We start from the raw sequence: 17560 nt of genomic DNA, 5'->3' as shown, positions 1-17560 counted from the left end.
CTTATTCCGCTTAGTTGGATATTCATGTGGTTCACGGAAGAAATTTTACATGTTATTATCGAATATTATATGCACTACATTACCTTTCAAAATGTAAAAAATGTTCAATTCCAAAACAAATCTGACTTCCAGGGTTTCATAAGGAATTGTGGACCACTATCAGGGGCACCCTGTTTTTTAGGGTGAAAGTAACTAGTAGCTGTGGTTTGCTTTGTTTTTAATAAAAATTAAAGACGTTATTGCTTGGCAACATAAAAAGCTGGCAACCCTATGTCTAGTTCCAAGGTTTCTGGAACATTTTATTGTTCTAAGTCCAACCCTGGCATAAGGCACTTCTGGTGCTTTACACACATACAGGCTTGATTAGAACAGAGGTTGCCAGCTAGTATCCTCCAGGCCAAACTGAGCCTGCAGACATGCTTTGTTTTGCTCCACACAGTGCATTCTCCTTTCCCCTTTAATCTGGAAAGTGAACATGAAGTCCAGTTTCCAGTTTCCCTTGAAAATTCAGAAGACAGTGACAACAGTCCTGCACAGCATACAATCAGCTGGAGCCAAGAGGCAGGCAGCCTCCTCTGCTTTCCAGTCAACCCCTCTCTGCAGACTGGAACACCTAGTCTGCTTCACTGCCACTGGACAGACAGACCAGAAGAAAGTCTGCTTTCCCTGTGTTGAGACTGCTGGGGGCCGGCTCCATACAGGAACTGCCCCAGGCAATGCCGCCACCAAACTAGGAGGCTGCTGCTCTAGGGAAGGCCTGGAGCACCGGGTTCTGAAAGGCGAGGAGGCCTGACACTGTGAGCTCCTTAGCTGATGACACAAAAGAACTTGCTTGATTAGGAATTCCTTCTCACTTTCACAGCAACTCCTGCCAAAGCTGCAATTATCAGGAATATTGTCAGCCTGCTGAGGCCCAGCTGCTGAAAGCCTGTGTGTAATACAGTTCTTTGTTCACAAGGATGACAGCATTCTGAGGAAGAAAATTCAAAAGATGATATTAATGAATTTAAAACATTTTTTTTTTAAGAAAAGGCACAATACAAATCAAAATAGATAGTGATTTTTGGTTACTCAACCAACACCTGTCCAACGAGAGCTAACATGACCGTCACAGTGGGGCCTGTGTAGGTGAAATGTGCTAGTCTTACAGAGACGGCTTGTCTAAGGGAAACAGTACCCTTCCTTCAAATGCAAAGATGAAAGAATATAGGAAATACTCATGTATCTGTCATCCCAAATGAACAAGTGTTAAATTCTGCCACATGTATCTTTTTTTTTAAATATAGCATTCATTTCAGTTAAAGCTGGTCTCCCTTCTCTGTTTCTCTTTCACTTCTCTAAATCTCATTTCCCTCCCACCACCATCTCAGAAGAAAATACAGAGTTAGCTATTTCTACTGTCACTAGCTACATTTTTCCTACATAGGCAACAGAATGGTTTTTAGTTTTCATGCAACATTGTTTGAGCTCTAGCAGAATTGATACATATAAGCCCAACTTAATAATTTTAACTGTCATATAATGTTCCATCACACAGTCACCACAATTCGTCTCTGTCCTTATTGATGGACATTTAGGTTGTCTGTTTTTCCCATTGCATAGAATGCGTCCATGCATACACATTTCCTTGTGCACACACTTCTGGGTTTCTCTGCTACTTATCATTAGAAGAGGGATTGTTGGTCAAAGTCTTACACATTTTCAACTTTCCTAAATGTTGTTCAATTGTTCTCCCAAGTTACAGTTGCGTCTGCAATGGATGATAAGTCCTGCTTTTCTATGCTTTTGCTAAAACAGCACTGTCAGACTTCAATATTTTTTCACTATGAAGATGCATTTAAAACATCTTAAAAAAAAAAAGACACCATAAAAAGCAAAATAAAGATGGTGATTTTTATGATATCTCATTGGTGTTTTAGTTTGCATTTCCCTGAATAATCTTTTTATATTTTATTGGCCCTCTGGATTTTTTTCCTGAGATTTGCTAGTTCATATCTTTTGACCATTTTTCTTTTGGATTTTTCTGATTATAGTCACCTATGCATTTGGGATACTATCCTTTGTTATGTATGTTACACATATCATCTCACAGTTTCTCTTCTAACTTATTAAACACTTGTCATTGTACAAAGTTTTTATCTTAATATAGTTGAATTTATTTTTACCTTCATTATTTTGACTCAAAACCAAGGTCGTAAAGTTATTTGTCCCTCCCTTCTTCCCTAACAGTTTAACATCTTTAATTCACCTGGCATTTATTTTTGTGCAAGGTATAGAGATTGGCTTTAAGTTTTTCCATACGGAAATCCAACTGTCCTTGAACTGTTTATTGAATTATTTCTCTGTGATTTATAATGTAAGGTGACCCAAGATTCCACAGGTGCTTGGATTGATTTCTGAGCTCTTTTGTTCCATTGATGTGTCTAGCTCCACCCTAATACTATATTCTAAATCATTATTATAGCTTTATTAGAAGACTTGAAATTTGATGGAGCAAGTCTGTCCTTTTTCTTTTGCAAAAGCTCTTGGCAATTCCTGAGACTTTAAATTCATACAAAGAAAAGTCCCATTGCAGTTTTGACTGGAATTAAATTTATAGCTTTACTTTGGAAGAACTGACATCTTTATGAAATGGAACCATCCTGTTTGTGAACACAAGTGTATTTCTCTATTAATTCAAAGCTCTATTCCGGGTACTTTACAGTTTCTGTTGCTATCATACATTGGGTCTTTTTTTCTATTACACTTTAAAATTAGTTGTTACTGGTATTTAGAAATACTGTTGACGTTTGTATGTTGATCTTATGCTGAGAAACTTTTATTCAACTCTTATGAGTCCTGATAGTTCATAGATGTTCTTGGGTTTTCTACAGATCACTACAAAATCTGAAAATGATAAATTGTGTTTGCCTTTCCCAACCTCTATATTCATTTCCTGTGTCACTAGCATTAGCTAGTAGAATGCTGATGCTCTGGGGCGAGAATGGGTATTATGTCCAATCCTTGACATAAATTTCCATTTACCTTTCCCAGTTTTGATAAATGTTAATCTTTTCAATCTACCTAGAATACTTTTGCAAAGATCATCAGGACTCCCTATATCATATAACATGCATTAAAAAAAAACCCCAACTTTATTTTTAGAGCAATTTTAGGTTCACAGAAAAAACAAGGGGAACATAGCATGCATTTCTTTAAAAAGCCCTGAGAGGAATTCCTATTTAGTCTTCATACTTCTCAATAATTTACTATTAATCTTATGGACACTGACCAGGATTTTTGGTTTGGTTATTAGAAAGCTTAAAGCCATATGTGCAGGATGACATGGGGTAATTTTTTTTTCCCTCTCAGTCTTGGCTCAATTTTATATCCTCACTCGTGTTTTACTTTTTTCTTTCTCTCTCCCCTGCTCATTTTAACCACACTATCCCATACTTTAGGTATCTGTGGAGATGACTATAAAACCTATTGAAATAAGGCAGGGCATAAATAAATGCTTATTCAGTACCTTTCTCCTTGGTAATTCGTAAAAACTAGGTGTTGCTCTTCTCATTGTGCTAAGTGTATACTTTAAATAAGGCTTAAAGTCTGTAAAAAAAAAAAAGCAAAAAAAATCCCACAAAACAAAGTCCTCTACAATCAAATTTACATTCATGGTAACAGAAATGTTCACTGCCACTCACTGGTTTTATTCCAGACCCGTGGGGGCATCATCATACTATCTACCAGCGGCTGCCACTGACAACCAGAAGGCAGTGATTCAAACTCACCTTAAGAGAACTATCTACTTTGAGAACTCTTGATAAAAACTTCTAAATTTAAATTGTACGTATGACAGTTATCTTAGTAATTTGTCATTCAAAGAAACAAGTTTCCTAAGAACTCTCTTAGGAAAGTTTTGGACTTTCTACCACTTGTTCGTAAACAGTAAGATGCGTAATACAAGGGAAGAACATAATGCAGAAGTCTCTTTAGTTTGTTCATTGTGATACATTTCATAAAATTAAGTCTGCCAACAATTTAGAAGACTCATAATGGGAAGTTATGTGAGAAACCAGTCTCCAAACTAACTCCCAACAATCCCTGCAGCCTCTTGGTATGCACACCCCTGGTTAATCCTCCCAAACTGTACCTGGGTCAATCTGTGTGACCAACAGAATGTAGCAGAGTGATGGTACCTCACTTCAAAAATTCAAAGACTTTTGTCCTTTGCACTCTTCTCTCTCTTGAATAACTTGCTCTGGGAGAAGCCAGCTGCTGTGTCAGAGCAGCCCTGTGGAGAAGCCGCAGTGGCGAGGAACTGAACGAAGGCTTAGGCTAAGTCACCTGAATGAGCTTCGAAATGTATCTTCCAGCCCCAGCCAATAGCTTGACTGAAACTTCAGGAGAGGCTCTGGTGCAGAACCACCCAGCTAAGATGCTCGATGATCCTCAGAAACTGTGTGAGATAATAAATGTTTGCTATTTTGAGCTGATCAATTTGGAGGTAATTTGTTATAGAGACAGATAACTAAAACAAGTTTTGAGGACTCGGTTATATAATGAGACCAGAAAAATAAATATACTTTTAAGTATTCAAAGACAAATGACTTGAGCAGGTCAAAGTTCTATTTACTCCAGGTACTATCATGGTACTTACCCACCATAACTGCTAAAAAGGGGTATATAACCCACCACCTAACTTTTTAGCTAAAGTAGTTTAAACACAAAGCTTTACTTTCTTTTTTTTGCTAAAGTTACATGACTAAATAAACTCTTTTCATGGATTTGTGTGTGTGTGTGATTTTATTAGCCACATAAAGTACTAAATTAGAATGTCCAACTTTAAAACTACACCAATTTTTTAGTTTGTAGAAGAAAATGTGATCAGCTCTATATACACTGAGGAAAATAAAAGTTTGGTTAAAAATATCTAAAACACATTAACTCTTTGAAAGTTAGTTATGGAGTATGGGGGTGGGTGGGTATGAGGGAGGTTAAATAAGCTTAGGCTAATGATCTCAGAGCAAGTTTTCAACCAAAACCAGAACGGCATGACTATGCAAAGATTTTATGAACAGTGAAGTAATTTATAGTGGAAATCTGTGATTCAAGAAGTGGAAATGGTCTGGGTTTTTAAAGTGTCTTTGGTGCTCCTTCCTTATTTGCTTAAAGAGATCACCATGAGGAAGAGTTCTCAGCCCAGCAGGAATGGATCCCTGCCATTTCAGAGAGAAAGGAATGCTGTCCAAGCAGACATGCCTGCTTCAAATTCTTTGTGGAACAAGATGATGGAACAAATAAATACATAAAAAATTAGGATTAAAAAAAAACCCTCTAGTATGTAATTTCATAGAAGTTTGAATCTCTAATAAATAAAGTCTGCCTACCTAGATGTACTCTGGCCAATTCAAGAGGTCACAATGAAAAGATGAAATGAACAGCAACAGTGGACAGTGAGAGCATAACCAGAAAAGTTCCTTTACTCCTCCACCCCCCACCCCTAGTCCCTTTTTCTCCTATTCTCAATGTTATTGCCATTTTCATAGGCTTTATCTCAGTGTCCTTACAAGACGTAACATGTCATATAAGATCTGGGCCATAATATTTACGAAGAAATATGTAGCTATTTAATCTGCTGAATTAGCAGCACTGCAAATACATGCAACAAGGTATTGTGAGCACTTGCCTCCATACGCAAGGAGTTACTGGCTCCTTCCAACCCATGCCCCAGCCCACCAATGCAAGATTCATTTCAAAGAGCCAGCCTGGCTGAGACACTTTTCCCTGTCTCAAAAAAAATCCTTCACAGCAACAACAAAAAACCAAACAACTTGATTAAAAAATGGGCTGACAATCTGAAGACACTTTTCCAAAGAAGACATATAGATGGCCAACAGGACCATGAAAAGATGCTCAACGTTACTAATTAGAGAAATGCAAATCAAAACCACCACGAGGTATCTTACCTCAGACCTGTTAGAATGGCTACTGTCGAACAGGAGTAACAAATGCTGGAGAGGATGTAGGTAAAAGGGACCCCCTGTACACTGCTGGTGGTACTGTAAACTGGTGCAGCCACTATTAAAAACAGTATGGAGGGCCTTCAAAAAAATTATGAACAGAACTACCATGTGACCTAGCTATTTCTCTTCTGCATACTCATCCAAGGAAAACGGAAACTAATTCAAAAAGCTATGTGTACCCGTATGTTCACTGCAGCATTGTTTATAATAGCCAAGATATGGAAACAACCCAAGTGTCCATTGGGAGATGAATGGATAAAGATGTGGTATATATAGGCAATGGAATACTACTCAGCCATAACCAAGAATGCTACAATGTGGAGTAGCATTTGCAACAACATGGATGAACCCTGAAAGTTCACTTAAGCTTAGTGAAATAAGTCAGACAGAGAAAGTATGATTCCACTCATACGTAAAGTCTAAAAATATAAAACAAATGAACAAATAAAATAAAACAAACTCACAGATACAGGGAATATATCAGTTATTACCAGTGGGGAAGGAGGTTGGGGGACAGGTGAAATGGGTGAAGGGGGTCAACTGTATAGTGATGGATGGTAACTTGACTTGTGGTAGTGATCACTTTGTAGCGTGTACAGATACTGAATTATAGTGATGTACACTAGATAGATAGATAGAAATTGTTCACTAGTTACCTTTACTTGCAAGGTACAGTTCAAACCATTTAACAGGGTAAAACTTCAGGATAGTACATAAAGTTTTAGATGCTTTCCAATTCTAGGAAGATCAATCTCAGATCCTGGTGGTTTGTAAATCCAGGTACTTCATGAAAAACCAGCCCTGTTCCCCTGACTACTTAGAAGGAAAACTCACCTTTGGCTCTGCAGCCAGATGTGTCTGGTTTGGATGGCTCAGTGGTTCAAGGTGAGAGGAAGTGCACCCCTCTCCCGTGGTTCCACAGGCTCCTATGTCTTCCTCTAGCGTGCTGTATTGCAACCGCCAGCTTCCTTGCCTCTACTTCCCCTCTACACCAAAAGCTCTATGACAACAGGAACTGACTCTGGCACAATGCCTCACACAGACACTCAAAAAGTGTTCGCCAAATGAATGGATGTAAAACCATCAAAGCCTGGAGACACAATGTGGAGTAGCAAAAAAAAGAAATAATTATCTTCATTTTCAACTTTATAATTGACTGTAATTCTAACTTTGAGTTGAAAATTCTCTAGATTTTCTCCCTGTTAAGCAAAAAGGTGAGAATGGATTGCTAAGACCTCTTCCAGCATTCTAATTCTATGTACATATGTACAAAGCATGGTTAAAATTACAAGGCTGGTTTTTAAATGAACACACCAGAATTCCTAAACATTAGCCCCTTTAAAAGTAGGTACTTTGACAAGCTACTCATTCAATTACAGAAAGCAATTTGGAATTCTGTGGAATTCTTTTTTGTTTCTAATTTTAAGAAAAACCAAATAGCTTTTTAAAAAAATTTACAAAAGCAACATATATTTACTACTAAAAATAAATAAAACTTCACAAGGAGGAGGAAGAACTCATCCCCAGCCATACAGACAGAAGCACTAGTGTGGCCTGGATATAAATCTTTCTGAGTCCTCCTGCTATAAACATATCCTGTATGTCTACACTTTTTCTTTATAAAACCAGGGTTATTCTACACTGGGAACCTCCTTCTTTTACTTAATATAGTATGAATGTCTTTCCACAACTCTGCAAGCACAGTAATCTGTAGATGGCAATATTAATTTATTTAACCAATGACCCACACCTCCATATTCAGAGGTTGTTGACCCACCATTATTACAAGAAAATGCTACACTAAATGTTCTGGTAGTTAAAATTTTGAACACACAATTATGCTCTCAGAATAAATTTCCAGACATAAATTTTTTTGGAGCGAGGCTGTGTATTTTTAACACAGTTGATTTATATGCAGTGTTTTCTCTTCGGTAGTAGATTTCCATCCTTTCGATAGTAGATACAATTACTGGAAGCAGCCAAAAGTCACTGGGAGTCCGGTCTGGTGACTAAAAGTTAGAGATTAAGCTAGGCAATACTGTTTTGGGTTGAAAGCCTCTGACTATTCAGCAATGTGACTGGTTTTCATATGTGACTCAAAATTGCTCTGAAGGCAGTTACAACAGGAATTCCAAACTGTTGTAGGCAATTGGCTCATTATTAAACTAAGCATACAACAAACCAAAGACACAACTATGAAGGGGAGGAACAGAGCTAGATGCTTTCTTAGGACTCCTTACCCTGCAGGTATATCTCATTTACACACACACAAAGTTTCAACAGTTGAATCAATCAATCCATTTAAAATAGTTGCACTGGTTCGCCTAACACTGAAACATCTGCAGTACTTTTTTCCAGTATGACATTCTCATAAACTTATTTACCACTCAAGTGACACTTCACATACATTATCTTTTTAATTTTCATACTACCACTAAAAATATAGATATTATTCTCTCCATTTTATAAATGAGGAAATGGAGACTCAGAGAAGACAAATAATTCGCCCAAGGTAACGCAGCTGATAAATGGCAGAACCAGGATGCCAGTGTGGACCTGTTCAGCTTTAAACGCCAAGTTCTTTTCATTTTCGAACCCAGCCATGTAGCGCCTTAGAGTAATTCTTAAATATAGTACAGAGTTGTTCAATTCTTCACTGTTAAATTCTTAACAAAATTTCTTAATGATTCTATCACTACCAGTGAATAGTCCTACTCTTTATTTAACCTGAAAGTAAACTGGACAAAACTGGAGGCATTGCTTATGAATAGACTCATTTATATTTTTTAAGAAAAACTGGCAGTGACTACAAAAACCCATTTATTCAATTTGAATAAAGTAAATATTGATACTAGACTTTACATTTAAAGAGACTTGTCTGGCAAGTGAGTCACGTTTTAACAATAACCATAGTAAAAGGAAAAAAAGTTAGTGCAGTAAGTTAAATAAAAGGCTAATAAAACCTGGAGGAAAACAGCTAAGGGTTTTTTTCTAACCCCTAAAGAACACTAAACATATATTATGTTGCATAAAGAGTCATTTCAAGAAAAGACTATTAACAATACAATAGTAGAGTCAGCAGGAAGAATTTCAAAGATATCCAACTCAAAAATGCATAGGGAGAGTAAAGTTATTTTATTAAATCATGCACATCACGTGTGTTAGTGCAAATAGTTTAATCTGTACTCCAGAAATTCTATTGTACTTTATATCTTTACAAAATAGATTTAAAACAATTATTTACTTTAAAAAATGTAATTCTGAAGTTAAGCATTTCAGAACAATATTTGCAATAACCTATATACAAGAGGTACTGGGTACCACTGGCATATTAGCATTTGTGGTGGAGTGGCTTCCTGCAACAGAAAATGATGAAATGAACTATATGACAGTATTTTCTACAGGTCATTTGTGACTAATTCCTCCATAAATCTAGTGATCCTCCCAACAGCAAATCCCAAATAGCTTAAAATATAACCTTTAAAGTATAAACAATGACTGCCAAACATCACAAGGCAAATTATATCCTAAACTTCTATTTCAATATTTGGCTAGGCCTGTGGATTGCCACAGAACATTCAAGCCAGTTCACTGACATTTCCTCTCAGTCTTCACTGACTGAAAAATTTAACTATGTGATACTTTAGGATATTCTATGACCTAAATAAACTTTATTGACATACCTGTGGTGCCGCACAAAACCATAGCTAAACTTTCACTTCCGTGTTTCAAATTTATAACATCAAGCAGTGTTTAGGTGCTTCACTGTGCATGGAACACTATTAATCCTGGGAATATTGCTTCTTATTAACAGAATGTCCCAATTAACAACAATAAAAAGAAAATAATCATTTGCATACCCAACCAGGAAATCTGTTGGTAGGTAACAACAGCTCATCTCGAACATGAATTAGCTTTGAAATATCATAACCAAATTAAGTCAGTAAAAGCTTATCTAAAGAGATATTAATTCTTTCTTCAATTAAACATGCTTGGAGGAAGAGATGATAGAAAAAAAAATCATGCTTCCTAAAATGCTGTATATGAGAAAGTAACTTGGCTTTTAAAGAAAATATGTCTTTAAATACATGAGGTTTAATAAATTACATTCCAATTGACTCAACAGTTTGGTTTACTGCACTGAAATTGTATAATTAATATGTTTTTGCTCCCAGAAATATTTCAGTTTGCTCAAGAAAATACACACTCTCATGGAAAGTTTTTCGAAGTTGATGTCCTCCACATCGTCAAGTCACATTAAGGCTGAACAAGCGTGCACATATTCCCTAGATATCACTAGAACAGAATATTTTCCAAGTGTATTTCTCCTTAAAAAAAAAAATCCACGCAAACAGTTGTCTCTAAGTCTTGTTCCCAATAGCTCAGTGGTTTTATAACAAGTAAAAATGGCGTAAATATGTAAAAAAAATATATATATGTGTATATATTTCAAACTGATAGGCACTGAGCACACAGGGCCTCTCTTCCCATGTATGTATCAGTTGTTTGGTTTGGGTAGTTATCGAATCAGAAAAATGAATTATCTGGCCATTAGAATTCAGAGTAAAATACCCATAAATTTAATATTATAAATAATCTGGTGTACCAAGAAGCCTACTTTAGGCCACCATAATATTCAGAATCTCAACATACTAATTTAAAAATTACATGAAAAATTGCAAGCAAATTATTGCTTACAGTAGAATAAAGTCACAATTTTATATCCTCTTTATAGACAGATACATTTTATATAATTTAAAGCAATGACCCTACAGCTGTATTCTTGCACTTCTGCTGTTATAAGAGGTAAAAAAGGAAGAAAATGGTTCTGTTTGTCCCCAGCATGAGTGTGGTGCCAGCTTCTAGAGGGAGGACGGTGTACGGACTCAAGAAACGCTCTCATGGAGAAGCTCTGGCCAGACCTGGCACGTACAGCACGATGGCTGTCACCGCAACCAGGGCAGCCAACATGGGCATCCAGGGCCAGGGTTTCTGTGTGGAAAGAAACCAAGAGTCAATATCACATTCTCCCCTCTTTTCTCATACCTATTCACCCCTTGGTTCCAGAGGTCCTGAATACTTAACAGAATATTAGAAAAACCTTATCATTGCATAAGAATAAGCTCTAAAAGGAAAGGAAAAAAGGTGAGGGAGTGCAGGTGTGAGGAGAGCCGTAACAGTAGGAGCTTTGGAGGACCACTGTGTGGAAGCCTAACACATTTCCGACAAGTCTTGGGCAGTCTTCAAATTTCCTGCAGATGAAACCTAGTAGTGACTTCTCTGAGAAGCCCTCTGGGCTCAGTCTGTTTTATTTACTTCAGTATCCATATATTATAGTTAACTGATGCCTACAGTATATTTCGGCCTAAAATGTTTATTTCTTGATAAAAACCAGACTCACATGTTGGCATAGTTTTATACAAGGGGCTGGTGGGTAAGGTGATAGAAAGAAAATGATCTAAGCTTTGATTCTCTAATCTGAAACTACAGAAGTGAAAATGAGAAGGGGTCAAGATGGGAAAGCGCTATTAGGGATCCTGCCTCTCTGATACTTTTGGTAGAGACCACGTCCAGTGGGATGACTCCACGTGACTGTCTCACAAGCTCTGCTAATATAAATGCCCGCTGAAGGTGAGCATGGATGGGCTGCTCTCTGACAACTGTCAGAGGGCTTTATAATAGCAATTTGCTTTGTTTGATAGCTTTATTTTCACTAGTGTTCTGAGTCTTACTGAGACAGCTGGCTTTTGAAGAAATATTCTGATGTTGCAGATCAGAGCTCAGAAAGATATGGGATAGGTTTATACTCTCACAAGTAAATACATATTGGGGTTGAGACTGTGAGCCAACGGTCCATCAGTCTACTCTCATCCTTTTCCATCTTCATAGCCATAGTGTAAATATAGGCAAAGGGTTGAAACCACAAAACTCTACAATATGGAAAAGAAGAGAGAAGGGAGAAGAGGGAAGAAAGTTTGCTGAAAACTTCAAAGAGGCAAACTCTTCATTTCTCATTCAAATCTGATTAAATGTATAATTGGGAAAGGGGTACTAAATTGCAGCAATTCACATTTACTCCAGTTTGCTAGAGACAAAGACTCAGTTAACGGCAGCATATTAACATCTGGTTAGGTTGGAATTAATTCATGGTTAGCATTACTACATAGGAAACAAGACAAAACGTTATGTGATTAGTTGATTGTTCAGTTCATTCGTATGACACAATGCATGGCACACTAAATGAAGGGTTTGCTTCAGGTAACAAAATACCTGTGTGGTTTTGCCATGCACTACAGTACAAATATGGCACAAACAGGTGACGGGGACAAACAGACAAGGACTCAACAGTAGTGCTTGTACCTTTCTCTACCACAATGGACCGAAACACCAAAACAGGAAAGCCAGGAATAGGCCGATGAATACGGCTGGGACGGGTTGTAATATGGAAGGCTAAAGAAGGGAAGGGATATTAAAATCATTTTATGCTATTAAAAAATATCAGATAAGGTGATTTAGACCCCAGGGGGGTGGGAGGGGGAGTACAGAGACATTTTAAAGACATCTAATACAATCCAGAATGATGGACTACGGAATATATGGTGGCAAACTACCAGTTTAAAAGAAATAGCTGGAGGCAATGTGGGTGTCCCTAACTCCCTAATGAAATGTAGCAAGTTAAGAGAGAGCAATGACAAAACCTCACCAACTGATGCTCTGCTTGACAGTACATTATTTTTGTTCCATACTTGGAATCCATTATTTGACACTGGAAACGGCTTATTATTATAGCCCTGGAAACGGCTAAGGTTTATTTTATCCCTCTATCAAAACCTAAAAAATTCTTTTGCTTGAAATAGTATTACTTTCAAGCCTAAAAATAAATGCCCTATTTAAATTAGAAAAAAGTCCTGTGATGCATGCTTCCTGACTTAAGCAAAAGATCCAACACAATGCATGATCAACTTAGTGTACAAAGACAGGCAGCTGAGTCTCAGGGCTTTCAGTTATGTGACCAGAATATAAGTAATTCTCAAAACTGGAAGGGAATTACTACAATGAGTGCTTTTACAGAGTAATGTTTTATAACTTTAAATCCAATATCATAAAAATAGGAAATTCACTCTTAAAGAAAATTATTTGTGTAACTGTAAGTAATAATAGCAAGGTTACTTGTGAAAAGGTTCTAAATCATGTTGGAGATCCATTCTGATTATTCTAGATGCCTTCATTGGCGAATTTAGTAGAAGGTGGACTGAAATTCCATATTCAGAGAGAGATAAATTAACACAAAAGAGAGAAGTAACCAAACCATTATGATCTGATTTCAGAAGAGTTCTGTAATTGATATTTTCAAAATAAAGGCAATCCATTTTGCTTATCATAAAGCCTCCATACCCATTTCATCAATTTCTAAAAGGCTTTCACCTAAACAACAAGCCTTTATTTTTTTTTTTTTGTAAACTAAGACTTTCTTTAGCAAAGGACAGCTGGACACAACTCATGAGCATTCTGAGTGTGACGTGTAATCGGACGGCCATGCAACATCACTCTTTTGTCCTGGTGCTGCAAGTTAAGCAGAGTGCCTTCCTCCACAGGAAGTGTGTGGCTCACGCCCACTGCAGGTGTCCAAGCCATGGCAGGGGTTGAAATAAGTCAGAGCACAACCAACCACACTGAACATCCATTCAGTTAGGGCCCACAAAGGCAATGATCTCCAAAACGTATAACACAACATTTATTTTAGTATAACATCTTTTAAAAGACCATCTGCCTTTCTAGCAAATGAAATACAAATGAACATCACTGAACTCACTTTATACCAAAATGTTCCAATCTCTCTCTCTCTCTCTCACACACACACACACACAGCTCTACAGAAACTCACCAAATGTTTCCTAATATTTATAGAAGGCCCAGAACACTACGTTTTTAAGGAATATGCCTTAATGAGAACATTATTAGTATAAAATGAAAACTGTGATTAAGTCTCCATTTTTCTGATACAGCCAAATGCTAAAGAGTCAATGAGCATTACTTTTTCTTAAGTGGGTCCCTGGTGGTACCATGCTTTATCTCCCAGCAGGGGAAAACCAAGAGCCAGATGACGGCTTAGTGACAGAACTTCAGATTCATCTGGGAAAAGCTGACAATTCTTAGGTAAGCTTTTTATTTTTTGCAAACAAGGCTCTTCTTCCAGGTACTCCTCAGGCTCCTCTAGGGATACAGGTTAAAGTGGCAAATTCTTTACCCAAAAATTTGACAGCACAATGATTCCATCATGGAATTTCATAATGAAATGCTTAGTTCATGTATACTACAGGTCTTAGTTTCTCAAATCAGTAATAAAGTCCACTGAAAAATCAATTTCAGGGCTCTCATCTCCCTCTCAATCAAAGCTAAGCCAAGTTTGCAAAGACTTACATTATTTCCTTTCTCTCGGAGCAGCTTCAGGTTGTCTTTACATTGTTTGAGCTCATCTGTGATTGACTGCTTTTCCTGCTCAGTCATTTCAAACTTCAACTTCAGTTCTGAGAGTACAGTCTGTGTCTTTTCATACTAAAGGCAAAGAAAAAAGAGTGTGCAGACTCAACTTAAAATGGGCATGAAGTTATGCTTCTAGTCAGGCTTATATACCAGACCCTGTTTAGTCACCTGCAACACCAAAGTCAAGCCTTTTTACTGTAAGGAGGATAAGAATCACTGGCACTAATAAAAAGCCTTTAATGTTAACTTGATTCTGTGTAAGAATCTCCTGGCCCTGGAGTTAGAAAAAATAAAAAGTCACCATCAGGTCATCTGTTTCTAATATAAGGGGTCACTTTTTCCACTAAGTGAGTTAGAAGAGAAAAGTAAAATTCTAAACTGAGCGAAAGAAAAGCAAGTGAAGAAAAACCCCATACTTAATTAAATGGCAAGGTTAGGAAGTCTGAGTTTATATCCTGGTAGTAATGTCAGCCAAGCTATTTGAATCTTGAAGTAAAAAGTATTAACTCTAATTAGGCCCCCCTTTAACCAGCATCATTGGGTATTAAAGTGTTCTGGATAAGTAATTTCTAGGTAAATAAAGCAAAGAAATGTATCTAAGGTATCAACTACTATAACTGGGACATTTCTGTCTCTCTACTTAAAACTCATAAGCATCAATTAAAAATTATTTTTAAAAACCTGTTTCTGATAGACATTTTTGTATAGAGAACACTACTTCCTGTTTTGGAAAACAGTTCACCGTATACAATTTGACTTCCAGAGAGACGATCTACTGCTCGAACACAGGTGAGATCGATGTGTAACGTGGTATGGTTTGTCCCTACTCTAAATGCCCCAGGAGGCAGGAATTCCAGACTGGTTCCACTTTTAGATATTGCACCTTACATGTAAGCTGGACTCTCAGTCAAAGAGCAAAGACTGTTACTGCTGGTTGTGCCTTTGTCTCGGCCTCTGTTGTCCAATTCTATCATCTATGAAGGTTTTAGAAGGGAAAAAGAAAGACAAGGGCTGAGTATAAAATAAATATACCATGGGCCTGGCATGAAAGATTTCTCCTCTTCTGTAAATATAGCCCACGAAGCTGGAAAGTCTCCAGTTCCTTTCTGCCTATATCCTAGGAATTTCTCAATAAAGGACACATTTATATGTTGCTTCTGAATAATGCAAACACCTTGGAGTGATTAATTAGGAACTCATCACTGTGCACTCCAAAGACAAATATTAAGGATGCCGATGTAGTAAAAACGTTAGTTAGAAGTGGTGGGGGCAGGGGGTTAGGCTCAGCAGTGAGTTCATCAGAAAGTGGGAAGAAAGGCAAGGGTATAGAGAGGGAGGTAAAATATGAAAGGAACTCCCTGTTACCTAACAACGTTCCCAGAACAAGTCCGAGTAGTATGCTGGAGAATGAACTAAGGAGTGAGATTCATGGACTTCATTGACAGCTTTTTTTGTGGGGTCTGTGGACTTCCTTCCAGAAGGCAGAAGGTTACCGGCAGGCTGCCAAAGCAAATTCCAGGTACCTAGACTAGTCTCTGCATTAAGTCTCTTAGAACATAATCAATTCTCAATGATCTGATTCTTAACAGTGACTAATAAAGAATAGGTGAAAAGTGCTTTTCTGACCAAAATTTTCCCTTACTTTCCTTTTCCATCATTCTTACATCCAGCCTGCCCTTTACACCAAAGAACTTAATTACTTCTCCGGTCCAGGAGCTGTGGAGCGGAAGGACAGGAAGGCAGCTCAGTCAGGAAGATCCTGATGTTTACTTTCAGCTTGTGAGTGGGGTGGGAAGGACTCCAGCCACAGGGCAAGATGGTGAAGCCAAACAACTTTCCTGAGTCGGTTTCTGCAGAGTGGACTTGTGTGCTCAATGTTCTACGAATTCTTGAATTACAGATATTCCTACTAACTCAAAATATATAGATGCTTTCTTCAGTCAAATATAAAGATGGTATACCATTATTTTTCTCTTAACACTGAGGATTAAATTCTACTTTTCTTGTGTACTTTTTCTTTGTTAAATGTCCTAATAAAAGCTGCCACATATATAAAATTTTAATTGTTGGAACAAAGGTCACGTTCTGCAGCCTTAGTTTCACATCTCCCTTGGATATCATTTTGCTCCATCTTGCTTTCTAACTCAGACATGAGAAATGAGCTCAGTTCTGATTACAAGAGAAATATCACACAATATTACTAACATCTTTGGATCTTCTTCATAAAAATAATCATATCTGGGCTTGCTTTGTTTGTAGTATTTTAGCCTGTGACAGTGCTGAAGATACATAATCATTATACTGCGCACATTAAGTATGATTTTATGAAGAAAGGAAAACAAAGGGGAAATATTGAAAGGGAATATGTGTGCATTAATAAAAGATAGCAATTCATTTGCAGTGGATCACACAGATATAAGAATCTCATTAAAGAACATTTTTAGTTACAGACTAGTATCCAGTGGTTGACATTAAGACAAACGGAAAGAGAAGTAATTTTACATTACAAAGGAGCATGATGACTAAACATCATTCACAATGGAAAACACTGAACAAGGAAGTAGAAAAGAAACATACTGACAAGATCAGACATATTTTTAAATGTGCTGCATTTAATGCAATCCAAAGGCTATCAACAATTTAGATGCTGTGACAGCATGCCACTGCCATTTGTGGCAACAGTTAAAGCATTTCGCACTGATTGCTCAGTGACCAAAAGCAGGCAAACAAATATTATGCAACAAAACAGCTAATGCATCCAGAGTAACATACAACAGAATTATCTTCCAACCACAGCATTCTTCCCAGCTTTTGAAAGAATCATCGTTTGTGGACTGGAAGGACACAAAGTGCTTACAGAATTAAATACTAGGATATTTACTTTGGCACAAGATTTGTGTTCCAACCAAATAAAATGAGATTTCTCCCAGAACACATATCCTTAGCAAGAAGATAGAAATGAACATATTACAAAATCAATATGGCCACATGTAAATAAAAACTGTTACAGTTTTCTTCTTTAGGAACAAACATGAAGACAGAAGAACAATAATCATTTCCAAGTTCAGGAT

At 37.2% G+C, this 17560-nt stretch overlaps 1 protein-coding gene and 1 long non-coding RNA gene across 31 annotated transcripts in view; both read right to left on the bottom strand.

Moving 5' to 3' along the window:
• Nucleotides 1–273: 273 nt before the first annotated feature.
• On the bottom strand, nt 274–4428 carry LOC140686578 (uncharacterized). Its single transcript, XR_012060408.1, has 2 exons — nt 4133–4428; nt 274–970 (listed from the first exon to the last, which is right to left on the bottom strand). It is a non-coding gene; the product is annotated as an uncharacterized lncRNA (long non-coding RNA).
• Nucleotides 4429–9121: 4693 nt separating this feature from the next.
• SLMAP (sarcolemma associated protein) overlaps nt 9122–17560 on the bottom strand; it is a 122022-nt gene continuing 113583 nt past the window's right edge. For 16 of the 30 annotated variants that reach the window (XM_015236239.3, XM_015236316.3, XM_015236302.3 and 13 more), the window contains 3 exons: nt 14427–14561; nt 12366–12455; nt 9122–10997 (listed from right to left, as the gene is read on the bottom strand). In XM_015236239.3, the coding sequence (XP_015091725.1) occupies nt 12372–12455; nt 14427–14561 (219 nt within the window). In that variant the 3' untranslated portion in view covers nt 9122–10997; nt 12366–12371. The remainder of the gene's footprint in view (nt 10998–12365; nt 12456–14426; nt 14562–17560) is intronic. The other 14 variants (XM_015236231.3, XM_015236309.3, XM_015236268.3 and 11 more) reach the window with 1 other exon arrangement.

This window comes from Vicugna pacos, chromosome 17, assembly GCF_048564905.1.
Source record: "Vicugna pacos chromosome 17, VicPac4, whole genome shotgun sequence".
Taxonomy (NCBI): Eukaryota; Metazoa; Chordata; class Mammalia; order Artiodactyla; family Camelidae; genus Vicugna; species Vicugna pacos.
This window is presented reverse-complemented; position numbering and strand designations above follow the sequence as displayed.